A 26,705-nucleotide genomic window follows, 5' to 3' on the forward strand; every position below is an offset into this window, starting at 1 on the left:
TTGAGAACAGTAGATGGAAATTTGGAGAGTGTAAGCAGCCACTGGAGAGAACGGATGCTGGCCAATTAAACAGCAAGCCTGGGACACCAGACTCAGGCCGACTCAGCTAAAGAAGTTCAGGAATCGGATTCCAGGCCTCTCCGGAGGCCACCAGCAGAGGGCGCATTCCCGCCCGCTGTGCCTTCGGTCTGCAAAGCGGCGGCGCGGAAGCACTTCCCGGGAGGGGGTGGGACTTCCGGCGGCGGCCCTAGATCTAGGGGGCGCAGTGGCAAAGAGTCGTCGCTCTTGCCGAGAGTTGTGTTTCGTATCTGCACGTGTCCGCCGCCGCCTCCGCTGCAAAAATGCTGCCGCTGCTGCGCTGCGTGCCCCGCGTCCTGGGCACCGCTGTCGCTGGCATCCGCGCCGCCGCGCCCTCCCTGCCGCTGCTGCAGCCCGCGTCCAGGCCGTGCGCCCGGCCCTTCGGGCTGCTGAGCGTGCGCGCGGGGTCGGTGCAGTTGCCCGGTCTCCTGCGGCCTTGGGGGCCCTGCGGCTGCGGCTGCGGCGGACTGCACACCGAAGGTAAGACTCGTGCACGTGGGCCGGGGGCGTGAGGGGCCAGGGCCTGGGTGGTGCGGGGAGTCCGGGACGAGGAAGTGTAGACCACGCGTGGACAGCCCGGAACCTCCCCCGAAGTCCAGAACATTCTCCCACTGATCGGCGACCAGCGGGTTAAACCTACGCGTGATCGCATTTCCCGTCTTCCCCCACCTCTGTTTCACTTTGCGGGGAGAGATGCTGTAAAGCCCTGGAGGCCGACTCTATTCTCAGTCTCTCGAAAATGGAACTTTGCGAAAGCCCAAGGTCGCGGTTGGGAGTAGCGTGGTGTTGTCTGTTGGCAAGTGAAAGAGGGTAATTGCGAATTTTTCTTGCTTTATTTTGAAACGTGGTAAGGAGTTCATTGTTGGGAATCACTTTTCCAGAATCCGAGCTCAGCTTCCCACTGATAGCTTACGGCATTTTTACAGATGAGGAAACTGAGACTTAATGGATGTGAGTTGCATTAAGTTCCCAGAGCCACCGTTAATAGCAGAAGTATTAGAAACAGCCCAAATCCAGGTCTCTGGTTGTAGTAACCTGGGTCATTTTCCGTTTTAGACTGATTGGCTCTTTCTGTAACTTATTTCCATTGTAGGGGACAAAGCTTTTGTTGAATTCCTCAAAGATGAGATTAAGGAGGAAAAGAAGATTCAGAAGTATAAGTCTCTCCCCAAGATGTCTGGAGGTTGGGAGCTGGAAGTGAATGGGACAGAAGCCAAATTATTGCGGAAAGTTGCTGGAGAAAAGTAAGTACCGGGGGCCTATGAACTCCAGGGAACCAAATCCATGACCCTGCAGGACCTGCCCTGACTCATCCACAACAGCCTTTAGTTAAGGCAGGTACTTAACAGACACGTGGTTTCCGAGAGATCGTAGGATTCATTTGGATAACTTCATAAGCTCCAGGTCGTACATTCACTGCACACTTATGTGCTGTGGTAGTTAATAAGGAGATGATAAGCAAGTAGCACCGAAGCCACGTTGCTGGGAGCCTGCTGGACCAGTAGAGGTGTCAGTCACTAAACCCTTGCTGGTGAGGGAAGCTATGCCTTGCCTAAATCTAGGCACGCAAATTCAGAAATTCTGACAGCACTGACAGAATCTCAGATTTGCAATGCTGACTTACTATACTACAGGCTTTGGCTGAGGAAAACAAAGCCCCTACTCTGTTTATAGTTGAGAAAGCAAGATGAGGGTGGGGTTGCTGTATAGTAAGGGTCACCATGAGAAAGATGGGAAGACTTTGACCTGCTTAAGCTGTTTGTGATCTACTTTGAGTGAATTTTTGTATATGCTGTGAAGTAGGGTTCCGGTTTTTTTGTTTTGTTTTGGTGGTGTAGTGTTTTTCCCCTCATAGGTCAATCATGTATTCTGTAACGTGACCTAAACCACTTTCCTGGGGTAAGTCATAGGCGGTTTGGGGCCATTATAAGTAATGTTCTAATGAACATAACTGCATTTCTGTGCCCAGCCGTCAGCTTGGTCCGCACTGCTGCAGAGTAGACAGATTTTGTGGCTGAACCTCAAACCTCGCACCGGCAAGGCAGCCAGTGAGCACAGCTCCAGAGGGGAGTGGTTACAGTGTACTGTTGTCTGCAACCCCGCAGTGCTCGTTCCAGATCTCTCAATTTTAGATTCAAATCTTGGAACATGGTATGTCAGGTGAAGGTTCTTGCAACTTAAAATTGTCATTAGTTGGTGTTTGTGGCCTGCTTTGTGAGGATAAAATTTCCCACAACTGCTCTGAGGAATGAGCTTGTCCTGCAGCATGTTCTTTTATTTTTTTGGCGGTGCCCTGTGTCTTGCAGGATCCTAGTTCCCCATCCAGGGAGTGAACCCAGGCCACGGCAGTGACAGCGCTGAGTCCTAACCACCGGACCACCAGGGAGCTCCCCAGCAAGCGTTGCTCGTTGTGAGGCCCCCCCTTCACGGGGCCGGGGCTGCTCTCCACCCTCAGCTGATGTCACAGCCTCCACTGCTCCTTCTTCCCTTCCTCTCGGGCAGATTTTCTTCTAATGGAGAAAAGCTTTTAAAGGAGGCTTCTGCCCCCTGCCCCCAGCTTCTCAGCTGCTCACCACTGGAAGGTGCCCTGGAAAGACGAGGGTGGCAGTGTCAGTTGGCTGTGGCCAGGAGGTAGCCAGTGGACACAGGTTGGCAGTGAGCCCTGGATGCTGGCCTGGTGACAGGAGCTCACACATGACTGTATTTGGCTGAGGAACAAGTGCCTAATTGGCTTCCAGCAGCCAACACGTAGTAGGCCCACTTCGGACCTGCTGAATCTATCTGTGGGTGGGATGCAGGCACCCGCCTTTTGGAAGTTCTGCACGTCAGAGGTGCGCTGTTTCAGCAGCGTTTTTAACTGTAGCAAGCCTCAGTATTTACTCCTCAGTTAAGAGGACATCCTCTGTTGTGTTTTCTCTTGCCTTTCTAGGGTCACTGTCACTTTCAACATTAACAATAGCATTCCACCCGCATATGATGGGGAGGAGGAACCCTCTGAAGGGCAGAAGGTTGAAGAACAGGAGGTAAGTTTGTAACACTGTAACCAGCCTGAACCTCCTAGTTCTTACAGGCAATCCTGGAGGCTTGGCGAAGGAGCATTGGTTTTTGTTTTGTTTAAATTCTCTTAACACTAGGAGAGAAGGCAAAGGACAACCATCCCTGGGCCTTTTCTTGTAGAGCACCAGAACTGTGTTGCCCCTTTTCTTTCCCAGGGGCGAAGTAAATTGTTACCTTTAGGCTTAGGCTTTATAATTTGCCCTGTGTTCACTTAACAGAAAGGAATTGAAACTGTCTTAACCCTTCCCATGATCAGGAGGTAAATTATCATTTGGCGCGTTTCCAAGTGAGGAATGCTCTAACACGTCCCAGGCTGGTAGCAAACACCAGGTAGGGGCATCAGAGACTTTGGCAGGGTCTCTCCTTAAGGTGCTGCCCTTCTTGGTTGGACCTGGATGGTGCTCAGTCTTCAAACATTTTAGGAAGCAGTGTGCCCAGCCTAGAAACCAGCCAGTGTGAGGGCCACAGGGTCCGCAGGCTTTCTGGCTGGGTTGGCATGGTATTGTCTCACGACCCAGCTCAGCTCCCTGGAGCGCTGGCCCAGCACTAGGACCGCTGGCCCAGCACTAGGACCGCCCCGCCCCGGCACACACACTGGCTGGCTCACCCTCAAAGGCGGGGTTGTTCTGCTTTAGCCAGAGGCACCAGCCTCTCGTCCTGGGCTGTAATAAAGGAAGATCCCGAAACAGCTGGAAAGGGATTTTGGCGCTTTAGGCCAGCTTTGCAGTGTATGGATGTAGAAAAAGGCCCAAGGAGATTAAGTTAATTGGCACTCTCGCTGGGGCTAGAGTTCAGATTTCCTAATTCTAACCTTGTAGAATTAGGTTAGAACCTAGTATGTATTAGGTTCTAATATGTAACCTTGTATGTTCTTTAAACAAGTAGCGTGGCTAATAGAAGTGAAATGCTGTACTAAATATACGATACTCTGCCATCCAAAACATAGTCTACAACTCTAGAAAGGATCCACAGGATGGGTTCAGCCCAGTCTGTCTGAACAAGCTGGTACGTGGCTTTAATACTCTGTGTTAGAAGATCCTAGGCTCCTTATTTGGGAACACCGTAGCATAGCAGTGGCCATCAGACCCCCTGAACTGAGACCTTCGGTCCAGACCCCTGCCAACAGAGACATTTACTGACTCGTTCTTGTCTCCCCAGCCTGAACTGACGTCCACTCCCAATTTTGTGGTTGAAGTTGTAAAGGATGGTAGCAACAAGGCCCTCGTGCTGGACTGCCACTATCCGGAAGATGAGGTACGTAGAGTGGAGCGCCGGCAGCCCTGGGGACAAGGAGGGCCTCCGGGGTACGCAGAGTGGAGTGCCGGCAGCCCTGGGGACAAGGAGGGCCTCCGGGACCCTCCTGCTCCCATTTAGCTGATGCTGACATTTTCTAGCTCAGACCAGCAAAACTGGGAAGATTGGGGGGCGGGTGAGGGAGCAAGGTTAAAATCTGAGTTTCAAGCTCTAAATAGTCCCTTTTCTTTGCATGAGGCTGGCTTGTCCTGGGAAACCGTTCAGTTCTCCCCAAATATTGTCTCTTGTCAGATCGGACAAGAAGAGGAGGACCAGAGTGACATTTTCTCCATCAAGGAAGTGAGCTTTCAGTCCACCGGCGATTCCGACTGGAAGGACACAAATTACACGCTCAGCACAGACTCCCTGGACTGGGTGAGTGCTCGATAGGGTGGTGCTGCTCTGGGGCCTTGCAGGGGAGGGTCTAGTCCAAGGCCACACGAAGAAGCACCTTAATAAGTGTCTCGGGTGCCTTTTTCTCTTTTTTTTAACTAATGTTTCTCCTTATAGGGCTTATACGACCACCTAATGGATTTCCTTGCGGACCGAGGGGTGGACAACACTTTCGCTGATGAGCTGGTAGAGCTCAGCACAGCCTTGGAGCACCAGGAGTACATTACTTTTCTCGAAGACCTCAAAGGTTTTGTCAAAAGCCAATAGAGAAGACAAGGTGCCAAACACCTTAATTTTACGGCAGGCTTTGGCCACTGAACAACACCTACTCTGAAGCCAGCCGTACATGCTTTGAAATGGTTTTCATCCCAATATCATGGAAAATAATTCAATATTAACTTATTTCTGTTGCCTCTTACTTACCATTTCTTCTCTACAAACCTGTTATTTCTAGATTTTTGTATAACATAATGATGGACAATAAAATCTCCAAGGTGATTTGTCTTTTCTATTTCTACTCCTTCCCTTTCAATCTGCATTACGAAACACAAAGAGCAGAGGAGAAGACTTTGAAACGTTTTAATACAAAATAAGTTATAAACGAAAGATCTGTATTTACAAGGCCCCTTCTCAAGACAGAACTTGTTTCCAACCCAGTAGATCGTGTGCATCAGGGTTGGCTCTAGAGGATCACAGCCCAAGTGTCACAAGCCTGAATTGAAACAGAAAAAAGTTAGCTTAAATTCTCTTCCAGTCACAAAAGTGATCTCAGTATATGGTTAAAAGTTGTAACCAGTAGTGACATGTGTGCTGCTCCTTCCACGACCTGGGCTGCCTCTGTCCCTTCCCCTTTCAGGGAATGATTGGCCTTTTTCACTGGAGTGACTTCACTTCTCTATGCAAGTAAAGTTCCTCAGAGAATAAACTGCACTTTTAAACATTTAGCTCTTTGTCAGCTATTTCTACCAGGGTGGGAATAAAACCAACCACTGACCCGTTCACTGACCCGCTTTTACCGCTGGGTCCTGTGGGAGGCTTACCGGACAGCTCATGAGAAGACTGGACTTTTCCTCCGTTCCTTCAGTGACCGAAAATGCCGGCGTGTGGGGACAATGTGTGCCGTGCTCGTTCACGCTGTCTTCTAAACAGGCGCGAAACTTCTGCTCTGTCATCTCTGGAGACTGAAAAAGAGAAAAGTTAAACTGCAAGCTAACCTTAGTCGTCTCATAGTCAACAGGCTGAAAATCCCGATTCCTCATACCATCCTGTAACTATGGCTCGCTGTGATGGCTTGATTCCTCGGACCTTTAAAAGCGCTCATGATCGTGCTGAGAGGCTCTCTTAAATAACGTCCATCTCGCCGCCTCTCCAGATGGACCAGCGCTCTCCACTCCTGCCGTAAACACTGCTGCTCACCCACCGGGAACGTCCAGAGCTGGGAGGCTTCCCAGCCTCCCTGTGTTTCTGCCTCTACCAGCCAAGTGTACCCTTACCAGAGCCAGTGCTGCTTGGTCCTACGTCTGTTTGTGCTAACTGAACTTGCTATTGTAACTGACTGATTTAATTATCTACTAGGTAAACCAATGAAATAAGAGAATGAAACAAAGTTGTGTTTTTGTGATAAGTGGAATATTGAAGAAACAGTCAAAAAGATGAGTCCATAAAAAAAGTGTTGAATTAGGTAAAAGATGGGGAGGAAAAATCCTGAAGTACACTCAGCTTCTTGATGCACTTTACAGAAACAAAACAGGAAATGCTAGACTATGCGCTTTAAGAGCAGTTTATAAAAAACAAAACCAAAAAACCCCTCAGCTCTCCAATCAGCAGAGCCTCGCTCAAGGACTGGCAAATAAGTGTATATGTTTAAAACTTCCTATAAAATGTTTCATTTGTATAATTTACCACTTCAATGAACTGGCAAACTTAGCCACATCATGTCAGATAAGAGGGCTCCTATATTTTAAGACCACTGACACTTAAAATTCTGAATACAGCTGGGTCTTCATATATGGAAAATTTTTATGGAAATCAGATACAAGTGTTTCCAATTCTAAACTGGGCTTTCTATAAAGCTCTTAAGCAGCGGTACATAAATAAGTACCTCACAAATACGCTGTCTGTATTCTCACCATGGATGACTGCAAGCTACCAGTGTGAACTGAACATGAAGTTGGGAGGAGATGTGTGCAGAGGTGACACGATCTGTGTGAGGAACACTCACATGAGATGGGATGTACAGGCCACACTGACACATGACCACACCGCTTGCTATTCTCAGATTGTACCTGGAAGCAGAATTGGGATCCCAGAGCATTACGGCCAGCAGACCTGGATCCCCCAACCTTCCCAGATAATAGGCTTGGGGGGAAATTCCACTCACCTTGGAGTGTGGGGTGGGAACAAATAACGCCGAAAAGGTTGTGAAAACTCTTACTTTGTACACACAGGACAGATGAGGGAGTTTGCTTCCCACTCAGCCAGCATGACGCTGAGACACTCTTCATCAAACTGCAAGCTCCTCTCGTACTCACTGATGATGGACTGTTCTGCAAGGCAAAGGACAGCTGGCGTGTTTCACCGCACGTCACCTGGGTCGCCCTGTCCTGAGCGCTAAGCTTCCCTTTCAAAGGCGTCATCCACACGAGAGAAAAATGCGGGCAAAATCACACTACCAATCGCTAGATATTTACTGCTCAGGCTTCATCTTGTTGGATCTTTCCCCTCCTGTCTGTCTCTCCTTGTGAAGTGATGAGGCTGAGAGACAGACAACTTGCACACCCATCTCCAGAGGCCACAGGAGCAGAGATGAAGAGTGCCAGGGTCCCAGGGGCAGCGGGAGAACGCGGACGCTGCCGGCTTCGGACGCCAGGCCCACCTGGCTGAGTCTAAGGTGAGCCGCTCGCCAGTGTGCACAGACTCAGGCTCTGTGTTGTTCAGAACGCGTGTAGCAAACACGCAACAAGCCCTAGTACTTAGTAGGCCTGGGGTGCAGAGATGAAAAAGGCTGGTCCCCGCTCTCGATGAGCTCACCATCTAGACTTCGGAGCGGGGGTCAGCAAACCACAGCCCACAGGCCATTCCAGCCCACCTCCCATTTTTAATTTTTTAAAAATTTTTGGCCATGTCACAGGGCCTGCAGGATCTTAGTTCCCCGACCAGGGATCGAACCCGTGCCCGTGCAGTGGAAGCGTGGCGTCTTAACCACTGGACCGCCAGGGAAGTCCCCCACCTTCCATTTTTTAAGTAAAGTTGTAATGGAACAGCCACACTCATTTGGTTTATGTATGGGCTATAGCTGTTTTCACACTACAACAGCAGAACTAAGTAGCTGCAATAGCCTAAATATTTACTATCTGGCCCCTCACAGAAAGTTTGCCAACCTCTATTCTAGAGGGTTCCTTATGACTGAGTATGGCAGAACACAGCAAATTCTTATCACTACAGATTTTTTAATTAAATATACCCCAAGAGAAATATTTAGTGAGTCCTATGTCTCACCACTAAGATAGGTTTTGCAGGTGAGGGTAAAGAGAAAATCAATGAAAAAGAAAAAAGAATTAAAATCAAGGAATATACAGTCTAACTGGAGTCAACACGCCAATCATAATAACTAACGTTTGCATAGCACTATGTGTCAAATGCTGTTTTAAGTTCTTTATATATATTAACTTCTTCACTACTACTTCCTTATTTTAAAGATGAGGAAACGGGCACAGGGAGATTAAGTGCTTTGCCCAGTGCCACACAAGTTAAAGTGGTAAAGCTGAGAAGTGAATCTTAGCAGTCTAGGCCAAGAGTTCATGCTCTTGCATCCTCAAGATAATAGCTATTGTGTGTTGAAAGCTTTCTATATGCCAGGCACTGCTCTAGGTCTACACATATTATTTAAGCCTACAAATAGTTTTGTAGTTTTACAGAGTCAGTCTGTTATCTCTACTTAACAGACGACAAAAGCTAAGCCTAATCAAGATAGGGCTATGTGAAATAAATGACTTAATTATATAAGGTGCTAAATTATGCACCCTGTGGCGCTATGATTCCGCAGGAAGGGGATGCTCACAAGACCCTGGGGAGTCAGTAAAGAACAGATACAAGAGAAGGTACTTAGATTAGGTAGCGCGAGAGATCTGATCATGCACTATCCTGTAAGGTGACAGGATTACTACTAATCTATTAACAGAGAGGTACTGCCGGATAGGATAGACACGGGAACTGGATTCACAAAACTGATTTTACTTCCCAACTCCACCACCAGCTGTGCAACCTGTGTAAGACACCACTCTCTTCTGTCTCACGCTACCTGGTAGGGGCATCATAAGGACAGAACCATAGCATGGAAGGAGAGGTCTGAGCACAAGGCCTGGAAACAATGAAGACTATTATTATTGGGAAGTCAGACAGCCAAGACCTTAGAGTAAAAACAGAGACTTCTGGACACTCGACTGAAGATGGAAATAATGAGTTAAAAACATTCTGTTCAGAAAAAATCATCAGCATTAGAGCAGCTAGAGATATAGGCAGGAAGAACTATTCTTAGACTTCACCTTGATCAATCAGCTCCTGTTGGATTTCCTCCAGCACGGCCAGGTCCAGCGGCTCCTCCAACTGCAAGAGAAAGTAGGGTCAGCAGAGGTTTGAAGTTACGATCAGCTGACAAGACCCACAATGATTCACACTTGGAGCCTAGCTTGAAGAACACAGATTTAACTGAGGAAATCAACCCAGTCTTTCTGTAGAATGTACCGACAATGCGGTAACGTGGCCATGCTGAGAAAGCATCAACAGATGATTAAACCAGCCAGTGACAAAATAATGGTACCACATTTGGGGGAGACAGTATAGGGTAGCAGCTAAGTATATGGCTCTGCTAAAGCTCTGTGACCATTAGAAAGTTCCTAACCTCTGTCAACCTCATTTCGGGCCTCTGTAAAGTGGGAATAAAACCCACCTGAGAGGGTTACTGTGCGCACTAATTGTGATTATGTAACTCAAACATTTGGCACAATGTAGGACACATAGAAGGCACCAAATAATGCCTCTTTATTACAGAGAGCCTTGATGTTTTCAAAGCAGCTTCCCACATGTTTCTTATACTGTCCTCACAATACCGACAACATTATCTTCTTCATCTTACAAATGGGAAAACTAAAGCTCAAAGAGGCAGAGTTAAGAGTCAATAGCAAAACCAGGATCAGAATTCCAGTACTGACTTCCAATCCAGTGCTCTTCCTGATGCAGGGTAAATGGTCTCCTATCCACACCCAGTTCCTAACCCTGGCTGAGATTAGAACCAGAAAGTTCCTGGAGACCTTTTTAAAAAGAGAGATTCCTAGCTCAGGCCTACTGAATCAAAAGTTCCAGGGGTGGAGCCAATGAGTGAAATTTCTTTCTTTTTAGTTTCATAAGTGATTACGATGCAATGATGCAGCAGGTCGACAGCCTGGTATTTATGAACCATTAATTAATCTAGAAGAGTCTAACGATAAAGGTAGAAGAACCTGGGTGAGAGGCCGTTAGAATCCTGATTGGGGGCTGGAGGGTGGATGGGTTTAGAGGACTTGGGGAAATAGGCAGAGAGAGGACACTGGCATCCTTCGTGCTAAAAACACATATCCCAGCCTGACCTGAGCCAAGGCCTCTGGCCAGCTCTCCACCGACTGCAAAGCATTCCACTCTTCTTCCATCACCTCCTGCACTAGAAAGGTGTTCTGAGGTCCTCCTGACATATTGCCTCCAGCCTGCCGATATTTGTTCAGGAGCCTGTCCCGGCTGTTTCTCATTCTCTCCAGGCATCCCTTGGAAGGAGAAAGAGGTGAGGGGAGAGTAAAGGCAATTCCGTCAAAAACAAACAAACAAAAAACACCTCTTAGATTAGTTGTTAAAACATTAAAGGAATTTTATAGACACAAAATTTCAACTCTAATCCCAACTATTGTTATTTTGGCACCTTCCTCTCCAGCCCTTATCCACATGTAGATGGGTGAAATTACAATGCTTGGGTCACGTTATTTCCAGATCGACATACTTCATAGTCCATCTTTGATGCCAGCTTCCTTAATGGTTGGGTGATAATAGCGCTGCATCCACTGTGCTAACAGGACACTTAGGTTGCTTCCTAATTCTTGCTACTCTAGATATGATTCTCGTAGCCGCCATCCTGTACGATGTTTCTCAACTTCGGGCAATCTTGTCCCCTAGGGGACATGTGGCAATGACTGGAGACATTTTTGGTTGTCACAGCTCTAGCTGTAGGGTTATTGACATCTAGTAGGTAGAGGCTAGGAAGGCTGCTAAACATTCTACAATCCCGGAACAGCACCCCACAACAAAGAACTATCGTCTTCAAAATGTCAAGAACCAGGACTGAGAAATCCTGCTGTCGACAGTCATTTCTAGCATCAGATTATTTTCCTGGGATATATCCACTACTTCAGAGATTCCTGGAAAGACAGGCCATAGTACTTACAGGAACCAGACTGAGCTCAGGATAGGTCAGAACTGACCGTCGTCTACAACTCTGCTAAGACTTAGTTACACAGGCTCAGAAGAAACAGTTTGGAATAGGAAGAGAAATAATTTCCGGAATTAGAAATAATGTCTAACTATATGAGCCCATTTATATAACATTCTTAAAAACACAAAATCATAGAAATGAAGAACAAATGAGTGGGTCCCAGAGATTAAGGGGATGGAAAGGAAATGGGTGTGGCTATAAAAATAAAAATATGAGGGATCCTTGTGGTGATGGAAATGGTCTGTATATTGTGTCAGTATCAATACCCTGGTTGTGATATTGTACTACAGTTTTGCAAGACATTACCAATGGGGGAAACTGGGTAAAGAGTACACAGATGTCTCTGTATTACTTCTTAAAACTGTCAGTGAATTGACAATTATTTTAATAAAAAGTTTAATTTAAAATTAAAAGAAAAAAAAAGAAATAATGTCTAATTATTCTATTCCTCTGTGGAATAGACATAACGTCTCTCTCGCTTGCGGTGAGTGTACAAGGTGCCTCTCTGGTGTCCACCGACCCGACATCAGCGGGTGATGGTGGTGCCACCGTAGAGATGTAGAAGTGCAGAGGTGCAGTCGCGATCACACTTCACACTGAAAGCAAACCCGAGTCCAAAAGGAAGGCTTCCTGGGACCGGGCCGGCCCGGGCTAACGCCACACCCAGAGGAACAGAAACTCCAGGAGGTGGCCGGGCGGTGGCCGAGGCCCGGACCTACAGGAGAGAGGCCCGGGTTCCAGGTCCACCTCCACGGACACCTGCTTCACCCGGCTGGGCTGAAGGAAAAGCACGGAGGAGAGCGGTTGCCGGGACGGACTAGGGGAGTGACGACAGCCCGGCCAAGGCTTTCCAAACCCCACACTCACCTGCCTGAAAGTCTCTTTCCAAGGCGGCGAGCCCACCAGTTTATACAGCGAGCGACGCCGAGACCCTGATCCCTCTGCCATCTCCTTTTCGCGGGGGTCGCCGCCAGAAGGCCCCGCCCCCGGGGCTCGTGCAGAATCCTGGGAGTTGTAGTTCCTGCGTGCCGGTCGCACCAGATCGTAGGGAATTCTGGGAAGCGTTGTCCTTCCGGCCGGCCCCACTCGGAGACAGGCTTGGGCAACCCTAGAATGGGAGACTAAGGAAGTGACATTTGTGAGCTCTGCTCAACCTGGATTGAGAGAGGTAAGTCTTGAGGGAAGGTTTTAGATGTTTAGGTTTATCCAGGTGGAGGTGTCCAATAAGCAATCAGATACACAGGTCTCAGGCGCTTTCCCCCCAGCTACTAGACTTCCCGCAACCCCAAAGCTTTCTCTAAGCAGGCACTGGCATGTTGACCTTCTCGTCCCGCCCCCTTTGGCTTCAGAATAGGCTTGACTGGTGATTGGCTTTGTTTTGGCGATGACGCTACCTGATGGGCTGGCCTCACCTTCGCCCCGCCCCGCCCCTAGCCCTGCTCGTGCTTCCGGGCTCCCTGCTCGATGACTGGCCGAAGCAGTGGACGGCTGGAAGCGAATTGGCTGCCCTCAGCGGCGGGCTGAGCAACTGGGCCGACGAGAGCTGTTGGGCCAAGATGGCGGTCGCCGAAGGAGCGGCGGGGGACTGTGAGCTGTGGCAGGCCTGGCTCCCTGACCATGCCGTGTTCTTGCGGCTCCAGGAAGGACGGAAAAACCAGAGCCTAGCCGCAGCCGAGAAGCCGGCTTCTTCATCATTGCCTTCGCCGCCGCAGTTGCTGACGAGAAACCTGGTCTTGGGCCTCGGCGGAGAGCTCTTCTTATGGGACGGAGAAGGCAGCTGCTTCTTAGTCGTGCGCCTTCTGGACCCCAGCGGCGCCGGTGAGGAGTCCCCCCTCTCCCAGTACCAGGTACGGCCAGGCTAATCTGGAAAATGACCCTCAGCTGGGATCTGAAGTAGCGTTTACCGCCCCTTCCCATCCTGGCTGGTTTTCGTCTGCTGGGCGGGGTGCTATGCGAGGGTGAGCAGACGTCCTTTTGGGGGGCGTCCAGCTGCGAGTGGAAAAGTCTTATTTTCATTCGCTGTAGCGTGGCCGCAGAACCTTTTGAACCCTCTCTACGCATATTTCACTCCTTCCACATACGTTCGTTGACTCTGACACTGCGCGGGATACTGTTACAGGGAACGCCTGCGCTCCAGATGCTTAAATTCGCGGGGTCTGGGAGGAAGGGAGAGACCATGGAGTAACAGTAAAACATCAGTGGCGCAGGTGCTCTGAAGAAAAACAAAGCAGGGGTAAGAGGCTTAAGAGTGTGGGTGCACTCGCTCTTTTTAGGAGGTTGGTCCCGAGAATCCGATGTCGTGACGTCACACTCATAAAATAACAGGGACAGGCCTAACTTTCTCTTGGGATTGTTGGGAGCATCACGTCGGGTCGTTGATTTGAAAGCAACAATCTTCGTGCCTGACATGGAGGAGGAATTCCCTGTTAGCTCTTTCAAAAAATTAGGCCATCCCCAGAGTTGAAAGAGATTTTTGCTGGCTTCTGAGAAGCCAACAGCATGTGAAAGTAGGTGTGATCAGAAAGTACTACAGACTTCTTGTGATTAAACATTGCTTTATTGAAGCGTTTATTTGTAATAAGCCGATTCACGTCTTTTAAAGATTACAAAATAAGAAAACTTGGCCCCCATTCTAACGTATGGCATACATATATCGTGTGCCGTTGTTTGATGCTTGCTGATGAGAAATGATTTGAATAAGGTGCTGGCATTGTTTCTGCAGTTTTGAAAACAGGTCACAAGCCCACAAACTACTGACTGTAAAATTTCAGTTTATAAGAGTAAGTGTTAGATGCTCAGCACGCAGTATTAACAATAGCACCCTATATTGCTATGCAGAATTTAGCACAGTCATGATTAAATTATTTATACTTGTTAATTTATTGTCTGACTTCTTTTCTGGAGTGCAAGCACCAAGGCAGGGGCTGTGTCCGCCTTACTTTTGTATCCCCAGTACTTCAGTGTGCTTGGAACCTGTAAACCCTCAGTACATATTGATAACTGTCTGAATGACCTTCAATCCTCCAAATGTCAAAAACTCAGAGATAGACAAGGAAGCAGTTTAGCATGAGTTGCAACTTTCAGTGAAATGAGAACATGAATAGTAACCTTAAAAACCAAACCAAATCAAACAAAAAAACCCCTCCCCCAAAAAGGCAAAACGAAAGCATGAGTAGTGACTTTAAAAACCAAATCAAACCAAAAAAACAAAACAAAACAAACAAACAGAAAAAGCCCACGTAAATAATGTGATTATCACAGGTGACCTAGGTAATTAGATTAGATTGTATGCATAGCAGGAGAAAGGTGGTGTTTGATTTGAGGTAGATCATTAGAATCGAGTAGGAAGAAGATTGAGAAGATGGGAAAAGAAGGAAAGAACCACTGACCGGAGAAAAAACAGTTTGATTAGAATCAGCAAAGGGCAGCTAAAAACAAAAACAAAGAAACTTCACACTTACAGACATCAGTAACAATTGAAATCACATTATATTCAACAGTCTTGTCTAAAAAGATTTTGATTTAGGGTGATTCTCTGTACTTAAGGATAAGCAATATATTGGTAATCTCATGGTTTATTACTGAAAATAGAAAGAAAAGAAAATGGGAATTTGAGATGCTCATGAGAGAAGAAATAGAAGTACTTTTTTTTTTTTTTTTTGAAGGCATATGAGACAAACAGCTTAACAGAATCCCCTGAAAATATCACTGTTCAATGTCAAATCTGCTTCGGTAAAGCAGCATTTTAGTTGCAGAAGCTCTTGAAGCCATTCTCTATCTTATTGTACTATTTATAGAAGTAATTATCATTTACTAGTACTTCTGAGTTCTTCATTTGTCTGGTCACTAAAACATATATTGAGAGTTAGTTAGCAACATGCCATATACTATGCCAAAGATACAGAGAGGAAAGACACAGAGCTCAAGTAATTCGTAGTTAGCTGTGTGGGATGAGCAGGTAAAAGGCTAATTAGAATGCAGGGTGGTAAGTACTATAATAGAATTATCTAGGGTGTGCTATAGGAGTACAGAAAAAAATGCATTAGTTCCTGGCCAGAAGGTCAGGGATACTTTCTTGGGAGGAAAGTGCATAGGAACTGAGTCTCCAAGAATGTTTTAGCCAGCTAAAAAAGAAAAATGAGGGCATTGCAGGAAGAATAGTTGTACAGAGACACAGAGACATAACAAAGTATGATGATTTCCCAGAAATACAAGTTAATCTGTTGGGAGTATAAAGTACAAGTGGGGAATGGTGGAGAATTGAGGCTGAAGTGGTAGTCTGGAGTTTGATCATAAAAAGGGAATTATATGTAGTATTTATCAAAGTAGGGAAACCTGATGCATTTTATATAATATTCCAATCTAAATAGTTAAAAAATATTTCATCAGGTAATGGCTGAGGTGTTAGTACTTACCCAGAATGTTTCATTAAACTACAATTATAGAAAACTAAAATGGTACTGTGCTTTCAAGTAACTGCCATATATATTTGCATTAAAATTAACTATTTTGACTCATTTGCTTTAATTTTCAGAGATTGCTTTGCATAAATCCACCCCTGTTTGAAGTCTATCAAGTCTTGTTAAGTCCAACACAACATCATGTAGCACTTATAGGAATAAAAGGACTTATGATATTAGAATTACCTAAAAGGTGGGGGAAGAATTCTGAATTTGAAGGTGGAAAATCAACAGTGAATTGTAGGTAAGTTGTATTTCCATTTAGTGTTTATCTGTATAATTTGTAATATATGCAAAAAATTGCTCAAGACCAGTGGTTCTTAAGGTATGTTTACTCTGCTACTATTGAAACATCAGTATACTCCAGATGGTCTGCACACTGGCTTCTTGTGGTAATAGTGTTTACAGTATATGTGGGGTTGTACTTTTATTCCGCCTAAATTATCACATTGCTGTCTCATTGGAAGTCAGGCTGTTTTTTCAAGTAGGTTGAAATAAGATGTTTTAAAAGCAGTTATTAACTGTGAGCCAGACAGTTTTCTCATAAGTATAACTAAGTTTTATTTTTGTATTTTTTTCTTTGCCAATTAATCCTGAAAAATGAGAGTCTGAAAGATCTGAAAAGAATATAAGGTAGAAACCCACCTTTAGCTCCACAATTCATAGGTTGGGCCTCCTTAAAAATGTTTCCTTTCTAAATCTCTGTTTCCTCATTTCCACAATAGGAGTGATAATAGCTGCCCTTGTAGTTTCCTTACAAAGTTACTAAAAGGATCAAGTAAGATACTGTATCTAAAATTACTTGTAAAGTACAGTATAATATACTCTACAATTTAGAAAATATTTTAATTTTGATTCTTTGATATTGGTTGGTAGATGCTTTAAATGCTGTCTCAGCAAGATTTATGAGAAAGGAATTTGAAGGAAAGAAGAGCAAAGAGTGTTAAGATAGGTTTTCCTTTAGAAGCTTTTTCATCCAGGTTTTGGGAAATTGCTGTCTTTATTTTAGCACCACTCCCGTTGCTGAGAGATTTTTCACCAGTTCTACCTCTCTGACTCTAAAGCATGCTGCCTGGTATCCGAGTGAGATGCTGGACCCCCACGTAGTGCTGTTAGCATCAGACAACGTAATAAGGTACATTTTTTTCTTACAGCTTTGTGAGTGGGAAGATTCTCTTTCTGGTTGCCAGTTAATTGCTCAAAGTACCACTGAATGGGTCAGTAGATGCTGGAAAGCTTTATCCGACGACTGTTGTTACCCCTTCTCAATCGTGTGAGAATCGTCCAGCTGCCCTAACTTACGTGCCTTAATCGCTGCTGTTCCCTCTCAACTGGCCCTGCCTCCAGTCTCTCCTTTCCCAAGCTGACCTATTAAGACAATCTCCCTAAAACTGTTTTCATTGTGCCACTCTTTTGGAGGTAATGTAGCATAGGGGAAAGATCATTTAATTGGGAATTGAGAGATTTGAGTTCTTGTCCCAGTGTCACTTCTGTCTTCGGGATGTTAAAAACTTGGGCACCTCAGTTTCCAGTTTGTCAAATGAGCAGGTTTCATTTGATCATTTACTAAAGCCCCTTCCAGGTTTTGCATTGTATGATTAAATGCCCTAATCCTACAGAGATCTCTATTATATTATCAGTTAACTTTCTGGATCTGCCTTATGTAAAAAGTTTGTTGGGGAGACTGACTGATGTACAGATACCTGCAGTTTTATTTTTTCTAATCACTGCTTTGACTGTGCTCTACCAAATCTTCTTTTACTGCCGAATGGTTGATCCTTTAATGGCTTCTTACACAGACCTCATAGATTTCTGGTTACTTTCAGTTATTAAAACTTAGTCTGTTCAGTTTAAAACTCTGATCTCAAATCCATTTCAAAACTATATCCTGGTCCTATCACAGGTCAGACCTTGAGGGATCTGAAATGAGTGGAGAGGGCATGATCTGCTCTTTGACTCTTCTTTCTACCCCAGCACCTTGAGGTAGGGGGTGAAGTGTAAGGAGGAGAGCTGTTCCTCCTTCCTCTGGGTCTGACTCCTCGATGGCGGGGTAAAGAGAGTGTGCTAGCTGAGGCGTACATCTTACCTAACTGGCTGTCCATCAGTGAAGGGCAGGGGGCATATCCCTCCTCCTGGTTTAATCTAGTTCCCTCAGCTGCTGGTGGCCTCTGTTGATGTGATAGTCTCTGCACAGATTGGTGTGTGGTTTTTTCAGGGGCAGTGTTTGGCCTTCAGCTCCCTCCATCACTCAGGAGCTCTGTTTCCCATTGACTCTACCAACTGTCCATGCCCTGAACCCTCTGTCAAGATGGACTATCCCTAAACTTGGTATCTCCTGCCTTCTCGACCTAACCATTGTGGTTTTTCATATGGAGCCGTGGTAACTGCCAAGGTCCTTTTCCCTGCCCTCCAAGGGCCACAGAACTGGGCATACTACACTATAGTCCTTTCTTATGCTGTCCCAGCCTACCTCCTTCAGAAATTTCCATATTTAGAGTAGATACCATAGAGTGTTCACATGCCCCCAACCCTAGGATATGACATGTCAGAATCACCCAAGAATTCCCTTGCCTTGGTGGCCTGTGGTTTTTGACAACCCATCTGGCATTCAGCTAGGAAATGAGATACCCATTTCCCCTTATTACAGGTACCCCTAAATCTGGCTGGTTCTTTTAGGGCCTTTCCTGCCCACCCATTTGGCTCTGGAGTTGGGGGTAAAGAAAGAAGGAGGACCCTCACATTCCAAACATCGTACCATACTCTTAAGGACTCTTGACACCTTCTGTCTTATGTAAGCTGGAAAAGGAGATTGTGAGGAGATAGTGTAGGTCTAGGTCTTCCTCACATTAAGCCCTAAAGGAGGTATCTGGCCTCAGTTATTGAAGATTCCTTTTAAAATATTGGGTATTTAACACTACTCTTTTCCTAAGCTTTGACCCTATTGACAGTTTCAGGGCAACAAGAAATTCCCACTCAGTGCCCTGTTGCATTTACTTTTCCTTTCACTGTTCCGCATTACAATTTATAGGACTTATTTGTATTTTGAAGTCAGTAATGCTTGTAGGCAGCTAGGAAGACCACAATGAATGGTGTGTTCAATTGGATCAAATTTTCATTAAAAACGTTTATTAAATGACATTCTATTGATAATGGAACAAACTAAGTTTAAAAATTCTTTGTGGGGTCAGACAAAATAAGTGATTAACTTGATAAAGACTTTAAGAGGGACACTGGATTTCTAACAATGATACTACTGGCCTTTAAAATTTTTTTTCTCCTTTTAACAATAGCTATATATGCTGGGAAAATTTATTATTATTATTTTAGCCACGCTGTGTGGCTTGCGGGATCTTAGTTCCCCAGCCAGGGATCGAACCCGGGTCCCTGGCAGTGAGAGTGCAGAGTCCTAGCCACTGGACCACCAGGGAATTTCCCCCAAATTTATTTTAAATAAAATGATTTTGGTAAGAAAATTTCTTTTAGTTTTATACTAACCTCTTGAGAAAGCAGGGAAGACATTGTGTCTTTATATAACACAAATATGTACAAATTGCAGGCTAAAAGTCACCCACTGTGCTGGCCAGTTGGTATATAAAGAAGAGTGAGAAATGGTGTCTTCCCTGATGAGATTGGGTGTCTCATAGGCAGAGACAGATGGGTATAACTGAAGGGAAGCTGGCAAACTTAGAGGCAGTAGTGAGATGACTAGACAAGGTGAATATGGCTAAGGACTGAGGTGTGGTGGTTGGGGAAGGCTGATGAGGCATTTTGCTTAGAGTAGAGAACATTTCTTCATGTCCCAGGGAAACCTTCCTCTTATGTTGTTACGGAACAAATGAAGTAGGCCACTTTGTCAGTAACAGCAAGATCTTTGGCAGATGGTTGTGATAACTGGTAGGAAAATTCTCAGGAACTGAGTAGATGGAAAGGAAAGAGGAACTTTGGGAAATGAAAGAGAATTTTAAGTACTGGCTTTCTTCTCTTTTGATTGCTAGAATTTACTCTCTACGTGAGCCCCAGACACCCACTAAGGTCATTGTACTTTCAGAAGCAGAAGAGGAAAGTCTGATACTCAATAAAGGGTAAGTTTTTATTTGTGTCATGAAATTTTTTAAAATTAGTTTATCGGGATTATAAATGCAATTTTAGCAGATTGCAAGATTTTCCAAAGGTGCCTTTAGCATGCTTTTTGGTAATGTGAGAAATAAGCAAAAATAGGCGATATGAATAGGTAACGAAAAGTTACAAATCTGAATGTCACTATAACTACTAACTTGGTCTTTTTTCAAGAAAGTTCAAAAATGTGAATAGCTGAAATTTATTCCCTGTTGTATCTTGAATAAGAGAATGAATTATAATATTGCAAAGTTACAGAAAAGGTGGAAGGTGAGAGTGTTGGGCTGGAGGCCTGCCAGCTGTTCACTCAGTGTGGATGGGCAGATGGCTGGACCCCCAGCACCTAGTACCCCAGAAGCTGGAGCAGAACGTAGAGAGCCCTTCTGATTCTCCTGTGACCCTGGCTTCTTTTATGTTTTCTTACCCACTACAGGGGCAAGTTCCTGGCTACTTTGACCACTAACAGAATCACCCTTTGAACTTACAAACCCCATTCCTCTGGCCTCCTGATCAGTCTTTCCGGTGATTACCACACATGATCACCCACAGTGTGTGCATGTAGAGAGGAGCCTTTAGTAGCAATATTTCTGGAAGTTCCATTTAGTTCTTTTCATGTCTCCATGATGGTCATATCTAATAATCTTCTTTATTTTTGTTTTTCTAACCGTTATTCCTTTGAATATTTTATATACAGCTGTTCTGTATGTGACAGTTTCAGTATCTGAAGTCCTGGGGAGGTGGGGATCTAAATCTGTGTGTGTTCTTCCTCCTGCCCCATGATCATGGTCGCTTCTTCCTGTGATTGCTGATCTCTCGTTGTGAACTTATGTTTACTTGATCTTAATGCTTTGAAATGTTGAGAGCCTGAGTTGGGGGTGTGTTCCTCCAGAGAAGAATTTCATCTGCTTCTGCTAGGAGTCAGAGGTTGCCACCAGCCTGGGACCACTTTAATTCTCTTTAATAGTCCCACAACTGAAAGTTTCAGTCCAATGATTTTAATGTCTTATAGCACCAGCTCCTTAACCTCGCATCCATCCATCTCCACAGTGGGGAAATACCTGCCTCTGCGAGTTGATAGGTCCTGTTCTGGTGTCGGCAGTGCATTTCCATTGCTTTCCAACCTCCTTTGCCAGGCACCCTGTCCAGATGAGAGGCCGTAGAGCAAACGCAGTAGTTAAGAGCTTTGGCTCTGGCGTCAACACCTGGTGGGTTCCAGTCTCAGCTCTGCCGCTTGTCAGCTGTGGCATCTGGGCAAGTTATTCAGTTGCACTAAGCGTCATTTCCATGACTGTATAGTCCATGAATATAAAAAGTAGTGACCACTTACTTGGATTATTGTACAGAATAAATGAGATCATGCATAAAAAGTGCTTAGCATGGCACAGAGTAAGTACTCATTAATTGATACCTACTACCATTATTAGAAATATTACTATATTCATTAAGTTCCAGTTAAGTTTGGATGGCTTGGTATTTAAGTCTCTTTGAAATAACTGCTTTGTCTGTTTGTTTCCATTCATTGTCTTAATTTTTTAGTTTAACTCAGGCAGTTCTTTTATTCTGGATTTTGGGATTCCTCATTTTTTGCCTCCTGATACCATATACCTTTCCATGTGATAAAGAAACTAAGATATGGTACCTATAACAGCTTGGAATGATGTTGACTTTCTCAGCTATATGAAATTGTGGTTTTATTTTAACCATATTCATTAACCTTGTGTTAAACTGGAATCTTTTTGAATAACAAACTATACTAAATTTTAAAATACAAAAACAGCATGTTTTATCATTTGTCTTTCCTGATTATAAAGGTAACGTATATTTGTTGTAGAAAATTGGGAAAACTAAAAAAAGTATTAAGAAGAAAATGAAATACTTTAAAATTTCCTGTAGTCTGTCCTCAGCATAGCAGCCAGAGTGCTACTTCTCGGTATAAATCAGCTCATTGTACTTCCCCGCTCTCCGCACTCCATTGATTTCTGCCCGCTGGCTGCAGCCCTCCAGCTCAGTGCTCCCGCTGCCCAGGCTCTGAGCTCCAGCCACTCCGCCTTCTTGCCATTCCTCAGACACTCCTGCCACCGCCCTCCTTGGTCTTTGCATGTGTCCTTCCTTCTGCCTGAACTGCTCCTTCTCTGCGTGACCACAGACTCGCTCCCTTACTTCCTTCAAATCTTTGCTCAAATAGCACCTTATCAGAGTCTTTCCCAGATCACCTAAAGCAGCACCTCCATCAGTACTCTCTTCCCCTGCTTTATTTTTCTTCATAACATCATCGTCTGGCTCTGTGTTGTGTGGTTGGCTTCTCTGTGGACGTCTCTCTCGTTAGAGGGGGGCCTTTGTTCAAGTCACTGACGTTTCCCAGAACCAGAGGCACTGAGCGCTTAGTAATATCTAGTAGATATTCATGGACTGAATGCCTCCTACTGCTTAGAGATAACTGTTGATATCTTTATGTGTTTTCTTCCTGTTTCTTTTCTGTGTTTATGCATGTCTGTATGTGTGTATTTTTACTGTTTGTGTGATTGTATATTTCAACTTTATATAATTTTATGGCCTACTTCTTTCATTGAATTTTATGAGAATTTTCCAATGTTGTTTAACATTCTTCATAATCACAATTTTTTGTCTTATCACTCCATTGAATACAAATTCCATCCCCACCTGCTGTTATTGGACATTTTATTTCTGTTTTCGTTTCCAACCAGTTGGTTTTAAAATCTCTTTTCAGAAGGGCCTACACCGCATCTCTAGGAGAGACAGCAGTTGCATTTGACTTTGGGCCATTGTCGGCAGTCCCGAAGAACATATTTGGACAAAAAGGCAAAGATGAAGTATTGGCTTACCCCCTGTACATCTTATATGAGAACGGGGAGACTTTCCTTACATATGTTAGTCTGCTGCACAGGTAAGCTGAGGAGGTAACCCACCTGAAATGAAAGCCCAGCTTGTGCTCCAGTATAGATTGTCATGGTTGCACTTGGGGTCCATGTTTTTGAGTTTGTGGAAGTATTGCAGCCTTTCAAGGCTGGCTTGCATATTTTGAAGAGAAAGTTGATACAGATCATTTGACCTTTCATTTCCTCATATTATTTGGGTAAGTTCTATAGAATTCGTGGATAATCACTTAAGGTAAGACTGGATTTGTGTTCACAAAGGCTAGTCAATCAAAAAAGTATTTACAGATGGTCCCCAACTTAGTCAGACTTACGGTTTTACGATGGTGCAAAAACAGTATGCATTCAGTAGAAACTGTACCTTAAATTTTTAATTTTGATCTCTTCCTGCGCTGGTGATACTCAGTTGATACTGTCTGGTGGTGCTGGGCAGTTAGCACAGCTTCCAGTCAGACACACGATCCCAAGGGTAAACAGCTGATTTACTTACAGCCATTCCGGTTTTCACTTTCAGCGCAGTATTCAATAACTTACATGAGACGTTCAACACTTTATTATAAAATAGGCTTTGTGTTAGATGATTTTGCCCAACTGTAGGCTAATGTAAGTGTTCTGAGCACATTTAAGGTAGGCTAGGCTAAGCTATGATGTTTGGTAGGTAAGTTGTATTAAATGCATTTTCAACTTACAATATTGTCAACTTAACAATGGGTTTATTGGGACGTAACCCCGCCATAAGTCAAGGAAGATCTGTATCGTGTATCTTATGTGAACAGTGCACCATGGGGATGGTTAGACATGGTAATCTGGTATCTTTATGTCCCAGTTGTGGGGAAAAGACATACATAACCATGGAAAGATAATGACTCGTACTGCATTCGTGGTGCATAATAAGAACCCAGAGGAAGGAGAGATGATTCTGACTGAAGAAGTTAAGGAGATTTTCATAGAGAAGGACTGATGTCATATGAGACTTAAGGCTTTAAAGCAGGATTAAATGAAGCATCAAGGAAGGGTAAGACCATTTTAGTCACAAGAGCAGCATGAAGTCAAGTATGAAAACAGGCAAGTGCAAATGTCGTTTAAGGTCCAATGATTAGACACTTGGGGCTAGAGCAGAAGATTCAGGTAGGGAGCGTCTAATGATAAAGCTGGAAGTACCTGTCCAGGGAAAATGTGGTGGAGTTAAATACCTAGTTAAGGGACGTGGAGTCTTTTCTGTAGGAAAAGGTTAGTAGGAAGCCAGTGATGGTTTCTAAACAGGAGAAGGATAAAACAATTGGTTAGGAAAGGGACTGGAGCAGAGAGACTTTTAAAGTAACTTCCAAATTTTAGTTTAAGGTCTGTAAGCGTTTGAACTAGGGTGGTAATGCAAGGGAGAAATGAACATAGTACATACTACAAAGGAAGGATCAATAAGACTTTGTTGCTGTTTGGATAAGGGAGTGAGCCATTAACAGAAATAATGAAGTCAGGAAGGGCAACTAATTTGGAAATATTCCATGGACAGTTGGAAATACAGGACTAGAGAGAAAATACAGGTAAAATAAAGAAATAAGAATCATCTGTTATGGCGAGAGTTAGAGTCAATAGAGGATAAGAATTTTGGGAAAATTTGTAACTAGAGAGGCATACGGCCCGAATCTGAACATTGTAATTTATTTATTTATAAATCAACAGATATTCATTCAGGGCTCACTCTGTGGCAAATTATGGGAATACAAGGTTGAAGGCAGAGTCCCTGCTATGTGGTTCCTTGTCTATCAGAAAGGCCTACAACAAACCAAAACTAGTACAACGTGATGTGCTGAAGGCGTCACAGGGTGCTCTGGGAGTGGGACAGAGTAAGTGCTTAGGCTGCCTGTCTTGGAGGACTTAGAAGATGGTAATACAGAAGCTTGGACCTGAAGGATTCACTAGGTAGAAATGGGGGCAGAAGTGAATCCAGGAGAGAGAAGAGAGGATGCAAAATGAAAAAGATAAATAAGAAAGATGAAAGAGGTTTATAGATTGCAGAATGGTGAGGAGTCACTGTCAATCCTGTTCTCCTGGACAGAAATGTTCTCTGCCTTTCACACATGATCTCTCTCTCGGGAGGCTTTTGTGGTAACATTATTACCCTCCCTTACCCTTCCTCCCCAAACTACTTGGCCCTTATTTGTCCACATTATCTACCTAGTAACCTTAGCCCACAACCTGAAAGTCATCTTCTACATCCTCTTAAATCCAGTCTGGTCCCAAAATTCTATTGATTTTACCATGAAAATTTCTTGAATGTATATACCCGTCTCTCTAGTCCCCTGTCCTTGCTTCAGACCCTCATCATCTTCTGCCTGGATCATTCTTCTCTTAAATAGTTGCCTTGAATTCCGTTTTGGTCCCCTCTTTGTCATCCTCCTCACTGCTGTCTGATTGATCTTAGTAAAGTGAAACTCTATCACTCTTGATTTAAACCTCTAGCGACACACTGTCATCCAGTGGAGAGACTCTGAGCACGTTAACATGGCCTACGAGACTGTCTGCTTCATAAGCCAGTCCTGATTATCTGCCCAGCTACTGTTCTGTTGCCTGAGACTTTGCACTTCGCCTCCCATCGTACCAAGCTAAGTTTCCTTCCCGTTAATTCTTCGCCTTTCATTCCTCCAGGGCTGGATATATGCTGCTCCCTAGCTTGGAATGCTCACCACCCCTTCCCAGAATATGCTGTTCCCATTGATCTTATTTTTGACACCTTTCTTACATATCTCACTTGCTTTGTACCTTTCAGTGTTGCTTTGTACCCTGTAAATCCTTGCATTATTACAGGTGTTATAGTAATTCTAGTTAAATGTCTGCTTCCCCAACTAAACCATTAGTTCCTTGGGGGTGTTATCTAGCACTCATTAAGTGTATTTGTCTAATCCAATTAAATAGTGGGTCTGAAGATAAGCTGCACTTCAGAATAAAAGTTTTGGGAATCATCAGAATACAGGTAGTAGTTAAAACCAGGCATAGTTAATATGCTCTTTTTTTTTAAATATATAAATTTATTTATTTATTTTTGGCTGTGTTGGGTCTTCGTTGCTGTGCACAGGCTTTCTCTAGTTGTGGCGAGCAGGGGGGCTACTCTTCGTTGTGGTGCGTGGGCTTCTCACTGCGGTGGCTTCTCTTGTTGCGGAGCACAGGCTCTAGGCGCGCGGGCTTCAGTAGTTGTGGCGCGTGGCCTCAGTAGTTGTGGCTCACAGGCTCTAGAGTGCAGGCTCAGTAGTTGTGGTGCATAGGCTTAGTTGCTCCACAGCATATGGGATCTTCCTGGACCAGGGCTCCAACCTGTGTCCCCTGCATTGGCAAGTGGATTCTTAACCACTGCGCCACCAGGGAAGTCCTAATATGCGCTTATATAAGTGTGTATTTTGAAAAGAGAAGAGGGTTTACAGTGGAATCCGGGACAGTGCAAATATTTAAGAGACAGAAATTAGGAAAGGGTATTAGAAGGGTGTGTTCAGAGAGGTAGGAAGAGAAAACTAGGAGAAAGAATGTACAGATGTTAAGGGTATTACAAAGCAGTCATTGTTAACCAGTTATAAATGCTGCAGAAGGTCGAGATAAGGGCCTTTTTTGCATTTAGCAACTAGAATCTCAATGGTGACCTTTGCCAGAGAGTAGCTTCCAGTGGAGTGGTGAAGGCATAAACCACAGTAAATTTAGGGCAGGATCTTTCAACCTCTGCACTATTGACGTTTTGAGCCGAATAATTCTTTGTTGTAGGGGACTGCCCTGTGGGGCAGTGTTTAGCGGCATCTCTGGCCTCTAGACACCAGTAACCTCTCCCCCTCCTCCCAGTGTTGGCAACCAAAAATGTCGTCAGACACATGCCAGTGTCCCCTTGGGGGCAAAATTATGTCCAGTTGAGAAGTACCA

General features: G+C 44.6%; 3 protein-coding genes across 7 annotated transcripts in view; 2 read left to right on the top strand and 1 right to left on the bottom strand.

Annotated features, from left to right (window-relative positions):
- The first annotated feature begins 255 nt into the window (after nucleotides 1-255).
- On the top strand, nucleotides 256-5,319 carry C1QBP (complement C1q binding protein). The gene is made up of 6 exons (XM_059907730.1): nucleotides 256-558; nucleotides 1,172-1,322; nucleotides 3,008-3,101; nucleotides 4,294-4,389; nucleotides 4,681-4,803; nucleotides 4,939-5,319. The coding sequence occupies exons 1-6, from the start codon at nucleotides 342-344 to the stop codon at nucleotides 5,086-5,088; spliced, it is 831 nt and encodes a 276-aa protein (XP_059763713.1). The 5' UTR covers nucleotides 256-341; the 3' UTR covers nucleotides 5,089-5,319.
- Nucleotides 5,320-5,386: 67 nt separating this feature from the next.
- Nucleotides 5,387-12,571, bottom strand: RPAIN (RPA interacting protein). Of its 4 annotated transcripts, XM_059907732.1 has the most exons (7): nucleotides 12,203-12,341; nucleotides 10,446-10,616; nucleotides 9,366-9,426; nucleotides 7,256-7,367; nucleotides 7,043-7,106; nucleotides 5,862-6,002; nucleotides 5,387-5,533 (listed from the first exon to the last, which is right to left on the bottom strand). In XM_059907732.1, the coding sequence occupies exons 1-7, from the start codon at nucleotides 12,281-12,283 to the stop codon at nucleotides 5,504-5,506; spliced, it is 660 nt and encodes a 219-aa protein (XP_059763715.1). In that variant the 5' UTR covers nucleotides 12,284-12,341; the 3' UTR covers nucleotides 5,387-5,503. The 4 variants fall into 4 exon arrangements, 3 of the variants coding, with proteins under 3 accessions (XP_059763715.1, XP_059763714.1, XP_059763716.1); XM_059907731.1 differs by having other exon boundaries at nucleotides 5,387-6,002; nucleotides 12,203-12,571; XR_009499601.1 differs by lacking the exon at nucleotides 5,387-5,533 and having other exon boundaries at nucleotides 5,981-6,002; nucleotides 7,202-7,367.
- The window catches only part of NUP88 (nucleoporin 88), a 29,736-nt gene continuing 15,450 nt past the window's right edge, over nucleotides 12,420-26,705 (top strand). Inside the window, exons 1-6 of one of the 2 annotated variants that reach the window (XM_059907728.1) lie at nucleotides 12,420-12,503; nucleotides 12,685-13,182; nucleotides 15,870-16,039; nucleotides 16,805-16,930; nucleotides 19,791-19,877; nucleotides 22,640-22,816. In XM_059907728.1, the coding sequence (XP_059763711.1) occupies nucleotides 12,733-13,182; nucleotides 15,870-16,039; nucleotides 16,805-16,930; nucleotides 19,791-19,877; nucleotides 22,640-22,816 (1,010 nt within the window). In that variant the 5' untranslated portion in view covers nucleotides 12,420-12,503; nucleotides 12,685-12,732. The remainder of the gene's footprint in view (nucleotides 12,504-12,684; nucleotides 13,183-15,869; nucleotides 16,040-16,804; nucleotides 16,931-19,790; nucleotides 19,878-22,639; nucleotides 22,817-26,705) is intronic. The other variant, XM_059907729.1, reaches the window with a different exon arrangement.

Source organism: Balaenoptera ricei, chromosome 20 (genome assembly GCF_028023285.1).
Source record: "Balaenoptera ricei isolate mBalRic1 chromosome 20, mBalRic1.hap2, whole genome shotgun sequence".
Lineage (NCBI taxonomy): Eukaryota > Metazoa > Chordata > Mammalia > Artiodactyla > Balaenopteridae > Balaenoptera > Balaenoptera ricei.